The sequence below is a fragment of the Eutrema salsugineum genome, unplaced genomic scaffold (assembly GCF_000478725.1).
Source record: "Eutrema salsugineum unplaced genomic scaffold, Eutsalg1_0 scaffold_1, whole genome shotgun sequence".
In the NCBI taxonomy this organism is placed as follows: Eukaryota; Viridiplantae; Streptophyta; class Magnoliopsida; order Brassicales; family Brassicaceae; genus Eutrema; species Eutrema salsugineum.
The window spans coordinates 3206947-3220686 of NW_006256909.1; the positions used below are offsets into that span (position 1 = coordinate 3206947).

Genomic DNA, 13740 nt, shown 5'->3' on the forward strand with positions numbered 1-13740 from the left:
GTCTAATCGATCTACTAAAGAAATATGGTAATAAGTTGACAAAAAAAAAGAAATATGGTAATATGTTTTTTTTTTAATTAGTAAAATATGGTGATAATAAAAATACTATTTTATATATAATGCTTTAGACTTTACGGACCTACTAGGTAATAACAATTTCCTTGTGTTGCTTCTGACCCCGAATCTGCCTTCTCCTAGGGTTTTGCCTCGTGAAGATGGCAGAAGCCAAAGGGGCAGTTTGTGAAGACTTAGATATGATCAGTGCTTTACCCGAAGAATTACTTTTGAAGATACTGTTGCGTGTCCCGATTAAAGACGCAGTAGCCACCATGATTTTGTCTAAACGATGGCGTTTTATCTGGATGATGTTGCCCAGACTTGATTACAAAGAAAAAAGATATGGTGATGATTTTATGAATGATTATGATGAGGATGATGATGATGATGATGACAACGATGATGATGAGAGCAATAAGAGCATTTGGTGGTTTTTTGAGAAGTCAATGGAACTCCATAAAGCACATGTATTAACAACCTTGCTTATCAAACTTGGTCCAGGATGTCCTAGTGATGCTGATGTCCAAAAGTGGCTTAAAAAGGCTGTTGATCGCCACGTACGTGTGCTAAGATTCAAGCTTTGCTGGTCCACAGTTCCAACCGGATTGCCTAAGAGCCTTTACACCTGCCAAACACTCAAGGAACTAACTCTCTCTCGCAAGATTCTTGTGGATTTCCCTTCCTCTTCTTGCCTCCCATCGCTCATAATTCTTGAACTTTTCTACGTTGTGTATAAAGAAGATGATTCTCTTGTTAGGTTATTATCGGGCTGCCCCGTTCTTGAATATTTGATGGTCAAACGAAACAAGGATGACAATGTAACAAAGTTTAGTGTGAAAGTGCCTTCTCTACTGGACTTATTGTATTCTAATTACAATACTCCAGATGACAATGATATTGTAGATACGGGGAGGTGTTTGGTTATCGATACTCCGGCATTAATAAATTATCACATCGCTGATATGTCAGGAGACTCTTGCTCGATCGAGAATATGCCTTGTCTTGAGAGTGCATATATTGATGTCGAATCTTTCGCTGATATTGACAGGGTCCTAACATCTATTTCCGCGGTCGTGTCTCTTGAGTTGGCTATGACCGATGTACTGGTAGCTCTCTAACTCTTTATCTATCTAACAAGCTTGTTCCTTGAGATTACATTGTTGCGTCTAATTATTACGTTGTTGTTTTGTTTAGTTGCAGCTGGTGGGTTGTAGCAACATCAACTTCTCTCGACTGATAAAGTTATCTATATATCCAGATATGTCACATTGGTTGGAACCACTCCTAATTTTACTTAAAAATGCTCCAAAACTTAAAGATCTTTTGGTTGATTATGTACGTATATATCCTCCTCTTCTTCTAGCTTTATTAATGGACTAAAACACTAGTCAAAATTTGCCTAATAATTTATAGTCCATCCCTGCTTTTCAGGTTTATATCTGTACCGAGGATCTGACACTATCGTGGGACCAACCGAGTTCTATTCCTCGATGCTTGTCGTCACAACTCGAAATATTTGAGTATAGACAATATCGAGACACGGAAGAAGATGAAGAATTCTTGACATATATCCTAGCTAACTCTAAGTGTTTGAAGACCGTGACAGTTTCTGTGAAACCTAGCTTTGATCTTGAAAGGAAAGAGTTGATCATCAAGAAGTTGAGAGATATTCCTAGGGTTTCAACCACATCTCAGCTTTTATTCAAATAAAAATTCTACTTTCAGTTCATGTGCAAGCTTAGCTTTATCATGGACCTCTCAATATATTTAATCTGAAAAACTGATTTACCTGGATAGAATATACAAAACGTATGCTTTTAACCACTTGCTAGAGTAAAGTACTGCTTTTGACTTTCTTTTTTTTCTGTGTGATTTCAAAGGAAGAACGTTTGAATCCAAATCCAAATTTTTATTTAATATGTTTGTTTTGTATAATCCATTAGTAGAACCGGAGCAAAACTTAGAAGAAGATCATCATCTAAAACCTTAACCATCTCCCTTGAAGGAAGACTGACCATAACCACTCGGCTCATTGGTCCCTCGCAAGACGGTGACGGAAGCACTATGAACTGGCCACCTCCAGCTACGGGCCCTTCAACATAACAAGACACGTGGCTCAAGATCAAATCTTCCTCGAACATCATGGGACGCGAACTCGCCATGTTCTCTAGATTAGCACACACGAGATCTGAACCGTTGGATATTGGATTGCTATTATTGCTACTGAGCCACTCGATCAAGTCCATGACCGTGTCGTAGTCTAGTCTCTTGGTTGTCTTATGAATCTCTTGAACAGCGTGAGATAATGATAATAATCTATCTTTGGTTTTAACCGGTTTGGAATAGTGAACCTTGTGATAAACCATGCAATTACCAAAATAACTCTGGTCTAAACGCAATAGTTTCCTAACGTCTACGCACAGTGACATGTCCATGAACTCGTTTCTCTTCCCTTTCGCTAGACTCACACAGACCCAAAAGACTCCAGCCAAAATCTCAAAGGCTGAAACCCCTGGCTCGTTGTTGCGAGCTCGAACCAACGGATCGGGGAACAAAAGAGTAACGGTGACCATACGGTCCTTGGCCACGTTTGACGGTGTAGCCGTTAGAGCGCAAGATTTGATGTAATGGCTAAGCAGTTGGTTATTATTAGCGATCAGTCTGTGGTTAGCGAACCGGCGAGGAGGCAACGAGTGGAAAAGTGGTGGAGCCATCATGTTTCGAGTCAGGGTTAAATCTGCCCAAGCTCGGATAAACATCATTGCACAAACTGAATCGGCTAAGAGATGGCTACAACTTAATCCAATAGCTAACCCACCACTTTCAAACTCAGTCACCTGTAGATAATTTAAAGAACCAAATCAAATTAAACTAATTAAACCAAGTGAATCCAAACCAAAATAAACCGGAGTTTGTATATAAATGATACCTGAACATAAAAGGTTGACCAATAATAAGGAAGATCATGATATATGTCCTCCCAATGTACAAGCTTAAGCTCTTCCTCCCTATTTACATTCCTAAGCCATTCCTCAACCGTCCCGGTCGCTCTCGCCTCCACCATCCTCATGCCTGAATCGTTGCTCTTCACCTTCCACTGCCGGTTTAGTTCATTCTTCTCATCCGTACCATCAATTTCCTTAACCAATCTTCCGGTTATTATCGGATAACAATTGAGGGTGTATGCTAATGATTCCCTTAGTTTTTTTGTAATTTCTCCCGGTTCTCTAGTCTTGGAACATCGGTAGTAGTATACTAGACGGATGTGGTTCGGTTCCATCACGTGGTCGAGTACTGATAACCGGTATAATTGCCCTGGCTCAACCTGTTTAGTGCTCACCACGGTTCTTTTGCATATGAATCTCACGCGTTCCTCCTCCATTATTGTCTCTTCTTTCGCAGACATTTTTTTTTAAATATTATTTGATGGTTTTTATGCGCATGCACATTTGTATATATATGTGCGATTGTTGGTGTGTATTTACAATTATCTTCATGTTTGAACGCATACATTTCTCGTGAACAAAACAACCCTCACCTAAGGGGACGTAAAATTTTCATGGTCCCGTAAAACATGTTTCTGTTCCGCCGGTTTGTGTGTGTTTGTACGTACAATAAGTTTTACAACGATTGGTGGTAATTTCTTTTATTTATATACATGACAGGTGAGCGTGTTTTTTTTTTTTTTTTTTTTTGGATCGAATTGTATTAGAAGGTCAAACACATTACATTTTTTAAAAAGGTTTAACCTTTTTGTTAATAATTGAGCGTGTGTATTCAAGAAAACGTTACTAATTGGACGATGGATGTTATTACGTAAAGTTGGTAAATGGTAAGTGGTGTGACCCAACATATTTTAGTGTTTAAAACGTTTAATTAATACCATATCCAACCTGTTTTAGGTAGTCTAAACGGCTATGAGATAAATAAATTTGAACACCCCTAGTTCCAATTTCCAAATTATTTGAACTGGTTGTTTTTTTTTAATCCAAATTTGACGGCAATTTGCTTAAATAAATTGGGAATAGATAGATTGTGGATATTAAATATATCAAGAATTTGGATTGATAGGAGAACAAGGCCTAAATTATTACGAGGCCCAAACTAACGCGGACAGCGAAACGTCGTCGCTCTCTTTCTTATATTACACACGCGCATCCACGAGCGCGTAAATTTCACTTCCTCAATATCTTCAGATCACAGGCCCTGATAATTTCTCTCCTCCGATAGAGAAAGAAGCAGATCGTATCATCACGACCATTGCAATAAGAGAGAGAGGGAGAGAGAGAGAGAATGTCTGGAATGGTTGATGCGAGCTCGTGGGGTGCAGCGTTAGTAAGGATCTCGCCGTACACTTTCTCCGCTATCGGAATCGCCATCTCGATCGGCGTTTCAGTCCTCGGTGCCGCCTGGTAAATCCAATCTTCTTCTTCTTCCTTCCCGTAGACACAAGCATTGGCATGTTAATTGGTTGTGTAACCCTTAATTCGCCATTTGTTCCTGAGCCTGACCTGTTTGATTCGCGTAGCATCGTGTTTTCACCAATCTGTTTTGCTTGTCTGATTTTAGGGGAATTTACATTACGGGAAGTAGTTTGATCGGTGCGGCCATTGAAGCTCCTCGTATCACTTCGAAGAATCTTATCAGGTATGTTAAAGGTTCCAAGGTTTTAATTATAGTTTGTGGTCGTTGGTGTTCATTTATTTCCCTTTACGGATCAACTGAGTTTGAATTGAAGGTCCCATTCAAGGATTCTCTGATTTTATCTTTCTGAAAACCGATTAGTGGCCATTTTTAGGGAACGTTGTAGATTCGATGTCTTGTTCTGAATACCAATGAGAATCCATGGCTGAGCAGCTAATTCTTATTTGTTCTGGGTGCTTTAATGCCACATCTCTGCAAGAGTAGTGGATTGTCACATAATGATTAGAGGAAAAAGTTGTTGACCTGGGAATTTAAGAAAATTCGAAACCCAAGGACTCGCCTGGTTGGTAGGCTTAATAAATTTGGTGCGTGATGAAACACGATGAATGGTGTGAACTATGCAATGACTAAGCATTTTTTTGTTCTCCCAGTGTAATCTTTTGCGAAGCTGTAGCTATATATGGCGTTATTGTTGCAATCATACTGCAAACGAAGTTGGAGAGTGTCCCATCTTCAAAGATGTATGACGCTGAGTCTCTTAGAGCTGGATATGCAATCTTCGCATCTGGAATCATAGTTGGTTTCGCCAACCTTGTATGTGGGTCTGTATCTTCATTCTCTTCCTCCTTCCTTACTAGTTTTGGTTTTTGGATTCCATTGTCAGATCGGTTGCGTTTCTCCTGCAGGTTATGTGTAGGAATCATTGGAAGCAGTTGCGCATTGTCTGATGCTCAGAACTCCACACTCTTTGTAAAGATTCTTGTGATTGAGATCTTCGGGAGTGCTCTCGGATTGTTTGGAGTTATTGTGGGAATCATTATGTCCGCACAAGCGACGTGGCCAACCAAATAAGTATTACCGGTCTGAAAACGTTGTGATGTTACTTGCAAATCTGGAAAGAACATGGCTTTTTGGTTATCTTCATTCTGATAAGGATACTGATGTCTAGAAGACAAACCTTTGTGAGAACTGAGAACCTCTCTTTTGGATCCATAATTTTTTTGTATTGTTTAAATACTTTGGAATAAGTCACTTTTGGAGGACATCTTCATGTTTGTATTCTCTTTGGTTTCTCTTATAATCAAAGACGAGTTTGTATATGATTTGTTGTTGGTACATTATTGAAATTGGAAATTTCGTCCAATTGTTATTGTTAATGTATCTAGTTCACATCAACTAGTTAAGATCTCCGGCAATAATCACCCTAAGATGATTTATTAATGTTTTTTTTTCCCTAACATTCAAATATCAATGTACTGATCTCTGCCACTTTCGGTACACAAACCTACCAACTAAACCAATGCAATACATCAACCTATACAAATTGGTAGTAAGGTGAACCGGTTTATCCTAAAGGACCTAAACCAGTCATCGAAGTAGACGACATCGTTTTTGGTATTGTTTTTCAGTGGCTGTCCCGTTCCTGGAGCTTTTTGTTGTGTTTGCGTAAAACCCTAAACATATACGTCGTTTCATCTTCTTCTACACCGTATCTCTCCACCTTTGTCTCCCTTCTCGTTTCCCGACTCCGTTTCTCACTCCCATTTCCATCTTTTTAGCGACCTCGTCTCGCAAGCTCAAAACGTTTTCTTCTGTACCGGTGAGTATTGCCCGTTTTCATTTCCATAGCTTTTTCTTTTCTGGGTTTTAGTTAACTTTCTTTCAAAATCCGTATTAGAATTCGAATTTCCTCTACTGTGTCTAATATTGGGTCATTTGGGATATTTTTTTGTTTGGGAGCTGATAATATGTGCCATTGCTTCTCTGTCTTGGGAAATGGTTTTGGGATTTTACTGCTCTGTTCTTCGTATTGATTAGAAATCATCAATCTAGTTTAGCTTTTTCTCTTTATAATTTTCCTTAACCACTTGTTGGTACAGTCACTGGCATGTCTGTATGTTGTGTTCCGACAACATTTGATTTTATTTTTTTAAGTGTAGGAGTAGGAAAAAAATGCAAGCTTGTTGTGGAGGTACTTCAATGGGGTCTCTTCAGCAACCTGGACGGGTTCAAGGACCTGTCTTTGCCCCAATTATGTCTCCGGTGACCAAATTTTCTCAGCAACTCAAGTTCAATTTTCCAAGACCTTGCCGTTCTTCTTTTGCTGAAAGAAGCTTGAGAGCGGCTTCAATGTCGGCACTTAATGCCGAGATGAGCAGTAAGAGAGCTTTGTTTTCATTTATGATAATATATGATGGAAACGATTATCTATCTATTCTATGCGTTGTTTTGATTTTTGTTTTTTTCCGTTTAACTGTGACTGATATTTATAGGCAAAGAAATCCTTTTTGAGGACTATGGTCTTAATGAAGTTGATCCAGAAGTCCAAAAGATTGTCACAAAAGAGAAAGATAGACAATTCAGGAGCTTGGAGCTCATTGCATCCGAGAATTTCACGTCCCGAGCAGTTATGGAGGCTGTTGGATCATGCCTTACCAACAAGTATTCCGAAGGACTGCCTGGTAAAAGGTAATGAAGTATGTTAGAATGGTCTTTTGTTCTTTTTGTTAATCATCTGCTAGATTTTATAGTCAGTCTCTGCTCCATGTCTCACAGGTATTATGGTGGCAATGAGTACATCGACCAGTTGGAGACACTTTGCCAGAAGCGAGCTTTAGCAGCCTTCCGCTTAGATTCTACGAAATGGGGGGTTAATGTTCAGCCCTTATCTGGTTCACCTGCAAACTTTGCTGTGTACACCGCCATACTTAGCCCTCATGATCGAATCATGGTTAAGATCTTTTGCTCTCTTCACCTCATCGTTTCTTTTGTGTCTGAGATATTGAATATTCGTGGCTTGTATTGAGTATTTAGGGTTTGGATTTACCTCATGGTGGTCATCTGTCACATGGGTTCATGACTCCCAAAAGGCGTGTATCTGGAACTTCAATATACTTTGAGTCCATGCCTTATCGACTTGATGAATCAACAGGTGGTGCATTTCTTGTGATATGGTCTCTGCCACTATTTTTTGTATGAGGCTATTTCCTGATATCTGAATATATGAGCAGGGATTATGGACTATGATATGCTCGAGAAAACTGCTGCACTTTTCCGACCAAAGCTTTTAATTGCAGGAGCTAGTGCGTACAGCCGAGATTTTGACTATCCTCGCATGAGGAAGGTAAAACCAACCTGATGCTTGAATGTTTGCTTTATGGTTTTTTGGTCTAGTTTTGGCTTTCGGTAGCATCTGATATATCATTTATCTCACAGCTTGTTTGAATTTTTGAAGATTGCAGACTCAGTTGGTGCTTTTCTGATGATGGATATGGCTCATATCAGTGGGCTTGTGGCTGCTTCTGTGGTAGCCGATCCTTTTGAGTATTGTGATATTGTTACAACAACCACTCACAAGGTATGTATGTCGTGGAATCTGAAACACAAATTCCATCCGGATTTAGAGACAAAAAAAAAGAGTTCTCTGATTGACCCAAAATCTGATAGTTTATTATACTTTGCTATTTCAGTCTTTGAGAGGTCCGAGAGGTGGCATGATCTTCTTCAGGAAGGATCCAGTTAATGGGGTTGAACTTGAATCTGCCGTTAACAATGCTGTCTTCCCTGGTTTGCAGGTTGAGATAATCACCATCCATTCGAGCTCTCTTTTTTGATAATGTTGCTTTCGACGTCATTATAATTTGTGTTGTGCTGTATGTTTCTAGGGTGGCCCTCATAACCACACAATTGGAGGATTAGCAGTCTGCTTGAAACATGCACAGTCGCCGGAATTCAAGGCTTACCAGAAAAGAGTACTCACCCTTATATACCTGGCCATCAAGTTCTTGTGCACCTGATAAATTCTGTAAATTGAACTTGTCACAATCTTTTGTTGCTTGTTTAGGTTGTGTCTAACTGTAGGGCTCTAGCTAACCGACTGGTTGAACTCGGGTTTAAGCTGGTTTCGGGTGGCAGCGACAATCACCTGGTTCTCGTCGATCTAAGACCATTGGTAAGTTCTTTCTTATAAACTCTATTATTACTGGCCCCAAGCAATGAACTCTTTTCTCAAACTAGAGAATCACTTATCATGATGCGGTATCAATCAAATATTTGTGCTATGGTTAGGGCATGGATGGTGCTCGGGTTGAGAAAATCTTAGACATGGCATCGATTACCCTCAACAAGAACTCTGTCCCTGGTGAGCCTCATTCCCTTATTCTCGGTTTTGTTTTTCCTATTTGAAAAGATGTTGTTAGTCAATTTGAAAAAAGTTGGTGTTTGTGAAATGTGTGAAAACAGGTGATAAGAGTGCGTTGGTTCCAGGAGGAATAAGGATAGGATCGCCTGCGATGACGACAAGAGGGCTCTCAGAGAAAGACTTTGAGGCGGTTGCTGATTTCATCAAGGAAGGTGTGGAGATAACGATTGAAGCCAAGAAGTTGGTGACGGGAACAAAGCTTCAAGAATTCACCAAGTTTGTGACTTCTCCTGATTTCCCACTGAAAGGGAGAGTGGAGAATCTTAAGGATAGAGTCGAATCCTTCACTTCTCGTTTTCCCATTCCAGGCGTTTAATTTTTATATAAAAAAACACATATAAGTCGTGTTGTTGTACCTTTTATTTTTATTATGAGCTTTGTTGCTGGCTTGTGTCCCAAGTTTCAACGCTGTTTTTGAATCTTTAGCAAATCCATAATAGTGATATTGAAAAGAAGAAAAAAAAAAAGTTGACTAGAGCTTTCCGTTTAATTCTTCTCAATATTCTCGTAATTAAAAAACTCCAGACTATACAGAGAAGATTTTACTTTAACTAATGACATTATCATAAAACAAAAATTTGACTAATAATATTGGTGCGAAGGAAAAAAAACTATTTGAAATTTTATTTTAAAGTCAAGAGCAGCTATTTCGCGGGATGTGGCGAATTTATCTCACCCAATCTTTTATTTCCCTCTCTCTCTCTATCCCATGCGTTTTTTTTGCCCTTTTCAAATATTCTCTCCTCTGCCTCAGGCACTCTCTCTCTCTCTCTCAAAATAGAAAGAGAGAGATCCGAAAACAGAGTTTATCTTCCTTCCTCTCCTTCCCAACCGGAATCAGATCTCTCACGTTGGTGGATTTTTCCTCCGGCGTGCCTATCACGGCGGCCAGGACCGCCTTTCGCTTTCTTCTTCGCCTCCAGGTCCGATTATATTTTCTTCCTTCTTAAGCGGTTTATCTATACATATGCGTGTTTGTGTGTGTACGTATAATTACTGCAGATACATTTATGTATCCCTATCAGATTTGGGGAAAAGTTCGATTTCCGTTCGTTTGTTTGACGAGGAAACAGCGAAGATTTTAGGGCAAAAGTGCGAGTGATGAACGATTCTCTTAGGCATTGCCATGCGTTTTGCAATTGAAGAAGGAATCATATTCTCTATGTTTTGGGATTTGCGTTCTCATCGTGAGACGCGATAAATTTGTTTGGTTGATTGGAAACTGAAGGTAGCGAAGCTTTTATTTAGAGAAAGTTTGGCTTGGAGTTTTACAGCGCTCCATTAATCATCAATCGATACACCTCTCCTCCATTCTCTTCATTTGAATCATCCACAGGCTATATTTATCTAGCAAAATTGAAGGAAAAGAAAACGATGTGTTAATATTGGTTTTGTTCATCGATCCTCAGGCATTGCTGAGTCCTGAAGGTCAGCCATGGAGGGAGTGAAAACCCCGTTTGCGGGAGTTATTAACGATTTCAGAGGAAGAAGAAAGTGCTACAAACAAGACTGGCTTGCTGCGTTCCATTCTGGTGTTAGGTATGTTCATGCTTATCTGATGAGCTTCTTCTCTCCTCCACATGCAAACTTCTCTGGTTTTTTTAAACTAACGATCAATCAATATCAGGATACTGGCTCCAACTCTGTATATTTTCATTGCTTCTGCATTACCTGTGATTGCATTCGGCGAGCAGCTAAGCAGAGAGACAGGTGTGTTACCTACCGGAAAGTATATAATTAAGTTTTGTTGCTTCCAGAGAATTTGTCACAAGGTTGATCACTCTCTTACTTTCAGATCGAAGTCTTGGCATAGCGGAATCATTAGCTTCCACAGCTATCTGTGGAATTATCCATTCAATTTTCGGTGGACAACCTCTGTTGATAGTAGGGGTTGCAGAGCCCACAATTATAATGTACACATATCTTCACAGCTTCAGTAAAGGCAGGCCTGAATTGGGTCAGAAACTCTACTTAGCTTGGGCAGGATGGTATGTGAACAAGCAAATTTCTTTCCTTTTTCTGTTTTCTGCCTGATTGCTAGCTCTTTCATTTACATGGGAACTCGTTGTTTTAACAGGGTCTGTGCCTGGACAGCAGTCTTGCTTATCATCCTCGCAATGTTAAACGCATGCAACATCATTTCTAGGTTTACCAGAATTGCAGGAGAGCTCTTTGGAATGCTGATAACCATTCTTTTTATCCAAGAGGCTGTTAAGGTTCTGATGGGTGACTAATTCCATGGTGAAAGTCATACAAAAGTCGCTTTTTAAAACTTAAGATGTGTTTGTTTCCTAATGCAGGGACTTATCGGCGAGTTTCTTGTGCCAAAATCAGAAGATCCAAGATTGGAGATGTATCAGTTTCAGTGGCGGTATACCAATGGGCTTCTTGCAGTCATCTTCTCATTCGGTCTTCTCTACACTGCTCTGAAAAGCAGGAGGGCACGATCATGGAGATATGGCTTTAGTATGTGAAATTTTGTATTGTCTATAAAAATAGAAAAACCGGACAGAATCATTACAGTTTTCGAACAATGATTAGAATCGTTTTTGCAGGGTGGATGCGAGGTTTTATCGGGGATTATGGAACTCTTCTTATGCTTGTGTTGTGGAGCGCATTCTCATTCACAGTCCCCAGAGATCTTCCTGAAGGAGTTCCAAGGAGGTTGGAATTACCGCTTCCTTGGGAATCCGAGTCCTTATATCACTGGACAGTAGTTAAGGTACTACTACCAAGTGAATCTGACACTAGAATAGTGAAAGAATCGATAACTGACTGGGAAAATCATTGGTTTTGTACAAATTTGCAGGATATGGGAAAGGTCCCGCCTCTTTACATACTTGCTGCATTTATACCAGCAATCATGATAGCAGGCTTATACTTCTTTGATCACTGTGTATCTGCACAAATGGCTCAGCAGAAGGAGTTTAATCTGAAAAATCCACCGGCTTATCACTATGACATCTTTATTTTAGGAATCATGGTACGATTATTATGATGCCTTACAGCTTCTTACATTCTTTCTTGATTATTTAATTAGTTGCTGCTAACTCGTCTCTAATTTGTTTGTAGACATTAATCTGTGGATTACTTGGACTTCCTCCTTCAAATGGAGTCATTCCACAATCCCCTATGCACACAAAGAGTCTTGCAGTTCTTAAGAGGCAGGTTAGAAAACAGAACATACCCGTTGATTTCTTATATGTTTATTCCTTTTCACTTGGTTTGAAATCTGAAATGTTTGAGAATCAATTGCAGCAAATGCGAAAGAAAATGGTGCAAAAAGCAAAAGAATGCATGAAGGCAAAAGCAAGCAACTCAGAGATCTACGGGAGGATGCAAGATGTGTTTATAGAAATGGAAACATCACCCAAGGCATATAAACATAGCCGTTTCATTATTTCATCTCTATCAAGAACTTATTTTCTCACCTAACATAAAATCTAAAAAATGGTTCAGGCTACTTCAGTGGTGAAAGAGCTAGAAAACTTGAAAGAAGCAGTGATGAAAGCAGACGATGGAGGAGGAGACACAAAGGGAAATAAATTCGATCCAGAAGTACATATCGAAGACCATTTGCCCGTTAGAGTAAACGAGCAAAGAGTGAGCAATCTCTTGCAATCAATCCTTGTTGGATTGTTGATATTAGCAGTACCAGTTCTCAGAATGATACCAACTTCAGTTTTATGGGGTTACTTTACTTACATGGCTGTTGATAGTCTCCCCGGGAATCAATTCTGGGAGAGACTTCTTCTGCTATTCATCACTCCTGGTCGTCGATTCAAGTACTGACACTTTTAAATTTACCTCTTCTTATACATGAAATTTACCTCTACTAAATATTTTATAAAATGTTCTGATATTTGCCTTTTTTTTTTCTCTGCTTGAACAGAGTTCTTGAAGGTTTACATGCATCATTTATGGAGATCGTGCCATACAAGTCGATCGTTATTTTCACCCTCTTTCAGCTTCTGTATTTTCTGATATGTTATGGAGTGACATGGATACCTGTAGGAGGAATTTTGTTCCCATTGCCATTCTTCATCCTCATTGCTATAAGACAATACATCCTCCCGAAGATATTTGATCCATCTCATCTCCAAGTTTTAGATTCTTCAGAGTATGAAGAGATGGTTGGTGCACCACAGCGAAACTCGAGCTTCGGTTTCAATGTAATCACATTTTTCGATTCGATTCTTCTTCGGTCAAATCCATGGGAACAAAAAATGTCTAATGTGGTTTCTTAATTTGTCTATTTTGGGAGCAGGGGGAACTAAGAGAGGCGCATGATATTCCTATGAGTTCTGTTGAGATCAGTGAAGACGAGTTTTACGATGCAGAGATACTGGATGAGATTACTACTAGCAGAGGTGAACTCAAGCATAGAACCGTAAGTGTCAAGGAAGACAGATCCCAAATGGTAATTTTATAATAACTCGAACCCATTCTTAGAAACACTTTTTATAAATCTTACTTGGGTTTCACCCTTCACATCTTGTTTGATTTTAAAAAATACTCTCAGGTATACCCGGAAAACAGTGGACATTCTTAAGTCTTGTTTATAGAAAACAAATCTTTTGAAGATGTTGCTTCAAGAAAACACCGCAGGTTAAAAAGCAAGAAGATGATTAGAGGCAATAGAAGAAATTTAAGCAGAAAAAGATGGGGAAAAGAGAGGATTCATTTACAAAACTTCCTGATTGTTTCTTCTATGAAACGTTTTTTGGTTTCCTCACTTTTGTTATATTTTGCTCTCGACAATTATTTACCACACAACCAAAAAAAAAAAAAGAGTACAGATCACAGGACAATTCTCTCATTTCTGCCTTTAGGGCTAA

General features: G+C 39.3%; 5 protein-coding genes across 7 annotated transcripts; 4 read left to right on the plus strand and 1 right to left on the minus strand.

Annotated features, from left to right (window-relative positions):
* The first annotated feature begins 24 nt into the window (after nt 1-24).
* On the plus strand, nt 25-1767 carry LOC18029676 (putative FBD-associated F-box protein At1g05080). Its single transcript, XM_006412402.2, has 4 exons — nt 25-34; nt 199-1163; nt 1258-1392; nt 1489-1767. Exons 1-4 carry the CDS (start codon nt 25-27, stop codon nt 1765-1767), a joined length of 1389 nt encoding a protein of 462 aa, XP_006412465.2.
* Nucleotides 1768-1970: 203 nt separating this feature from the next.
* LOC18029944 (protein ECERIFERUM 26-like) lies at nt 1971-3463 on the minus strand. Its single transcript, XM_006412403.1, has 2 exons — nt 2987-3463; nt 1971-2894 (listed from the first exon to the last, which is right to left on the minus strand). Exons 1-2 carry the CDS (start codon nt 3461-3463, stop codon nt 1971-1973), a joined length of 1401 nt encoding a protein of 466 aa, XP_006412466.1.
* A 764-nt stretch (nt 3464-4227) lies between these two features.
* LOC18029945 (V-type proton ATPase subunit c''2) lies at nt 4228-5841 on the plus strand. Of its 2 annotated transcripts, XM_006412404.2 has the most exons (4): nt 4228-4469; nt 4627-4704; nt 5133-5303; nt 5388-5841. In XM_006412404.2, exons 1-4 carry the CDS (start codon nt 4351-4353, stop codon nt 5551-5553), a joined length of 534 nt encoding a protein of 177 aa, XP_006412467.1. In that variant the 5' UTR covers nt 4228-4350; the 3' UTR covers nt 5554-5841. The 2 variants fall into 2 exon arrangements, with proteins under 2 accessions (XP_006412467.1, XP_024005889.1); XM_024150121.1 differs by having other exon boundaries at nt 5133-5841.
* Nucleotides 5842-6175: 334 nt separating this feature from the next.
* LOC18029946 (serine hydroxymethyltransferase 3, chloroplastic) lies at nt 6176-9322 on the plus strand. Of its 2 annotated transcripts, none has more exons than XM_006412405.2 (12): nt 6176-6301; nt 6642-6859; nt 6975-7170; nt 7258-7432; nt 7516-7633; nt 7713-7825; nt 7937-8059; nt 8172-8276; nt 8367-8453; nt 8546-8653; nt 8770-8842; nt 8944-9322. In XM_006412405.2, exons 2-12 carry the CDS (start codon nt 6655-6657, stop codon nt 9216-9218), a joined length of 1578 nt encoding a protein of 525 aa, XP_006412468.1. In that variant the 5' UTR covers nt 6176-6301; nt 6642-6654; the 3' UTR covers nt 9219-9322. The 2 variants fall into 2 exon arrangements, with proteins under 2 accessions (XP_006412468.1, XP_024005522.1); XM_024149754.1 differs by having other exon boundaries at nt 6211-6301; nt 6648-6859.
* Nucleotides 9323-9689: 367 nt separating this feature from the next.
* LOC18029947 (probable boron transporter 7) lies at nt 9690-13576 on the plus strand. Its single transcript, XM_006412406.2, has 14 exons — nt 9690-9825; nt 10312-10441; nt 10530-10612; nt 10698-10890; nt 10980-11118; nt 11203-11368; nt 11458-11624; nt 11712-11885; nt 11975-12070; nt 12161-12277; nt 12362-12687; nt 12795-13074; nt 13170-13322; nt 13425-13576. Exons 2-14 carry the CDS (start codon nt 10338-10340, stop codon nt 13452-13454), a joined length of 2028 nt encoding a protein of 675 aa, XP_006412469.1. The 5' UTR covers nt 9690-9825; nt 10312-10337; the 3' UTR covers nt 13455-13576.
* The last annotated feature ends 164 nt before the right edge of the window (nt 13577-13740 follow it).

What these genes read in the sequence shown, in the direction of transcription:
- LOC18029945 (XM_024150121.1), top strand. Translation starts at nt 4,351, where the DNA reads ATGTCTGGAATGGTTGATGCGAGCTCGTGGGGTGCAGCGTTAGTAAGG. An exon ending in TCAGTCCTCGGTGCCGCCTG is followed by an intron (nt 4,470 to 4,626) that starts GTAAATCCAATC and finishes GTCTGATTTTAG; the next exon opens with GGGAATTTACATTACGGGAA. An exon ending in ACTTCGAAGAATCTTATCAG is followed by an intron (nt 4,705 to 5,132) that starts GTATGTTAAAGG and finishes TTGTTCTCCCAG; the next exon opens with TGTAATCTTTTGCGAAGCTG.
- LOC18029944 (XM_006412403.1), bottom strand. Translation starts at nt 3,463, where the DNA reads ATGTCTGCGAAAGAAGAGACAATAATGGAGGAGGAACGCGTGAGATTC. An exon ending in GGTCAACCTTTTATGTTCAG is followed by an intron (nt 2,895 to 2,986) that starts GTATCATTTATA and finishes AATTATCTACAG; the next exon opens with GTGACTGAGTTTGAAAGTGG.
- LOC18029946 (XM_006412405.2), top strand. Translation starts at nt 6,655, where the DNA reads ATGCAAGCTTGTTGTGGAGGTACTTCAATGGGGTCTCTTCAGCAACCT. An exon ending in GCCCTCATGATCGAATCATG is followed by an intron (nt 7,433 to 7,515) that starts GTTAAGATCTTT and finishes TTGAGTATTTAG; the next exon opens with GGTTTGGATTTACCTCATGG. An exon ending in CTGTCTTCCCTGGTTTGCAG is followed by an intron (nt 8,277 to 8,366) that starts GTTGAGATAATC and finishes GTATGTTTCTAG; the next exon opens with GGTGGCCCTCATAACCACAC.
- LOC18029947 (XM_006412406.2), top strand. Translation starts at nt 10,338, where the DNA reads ATGGAGGGAGTGAAAACCCCGTTTGCGGGAGTTATTAACGATTTCAGA. An exon ending in ATCATGGAGATATGGCTTTA is followed by an intron (nt 11,369 to 11,457) that starts GTATGTGAAATT and finishes TCGTTTTTGCAG; the next exon opens with GGTGGATGCGAGGTTTTATC. An exon ending in AGGAAGACAGATCCCAAATG is followed by an intron (nt 13,323 to 13,424) that starts GTAATTTTATAA and finishes AAATACTCTCAG; the next exon opens with GTATACCCGGAAAACAGTGG.
- LOC18029676 (XM_006412402.2), top strand. An exon ending in TGGCTATGACCGATGTACTG is followed by an intron (nt 1,164 to 1,257) that starts GTAGCTCTCTAA and finishes GTTTAGTTGCAG; the next exon opens with CTGGTGGGTTGTAGCAACAT. An exon ending in AAGATCTTTTGGTTGATTAT is followed by an intron (nt 1,393 to 1,488) that starts GTACGTATATAT and finishes CCTGCTTTTCAG; the next exon opens with GTTTATATCTGTACCGAGGA.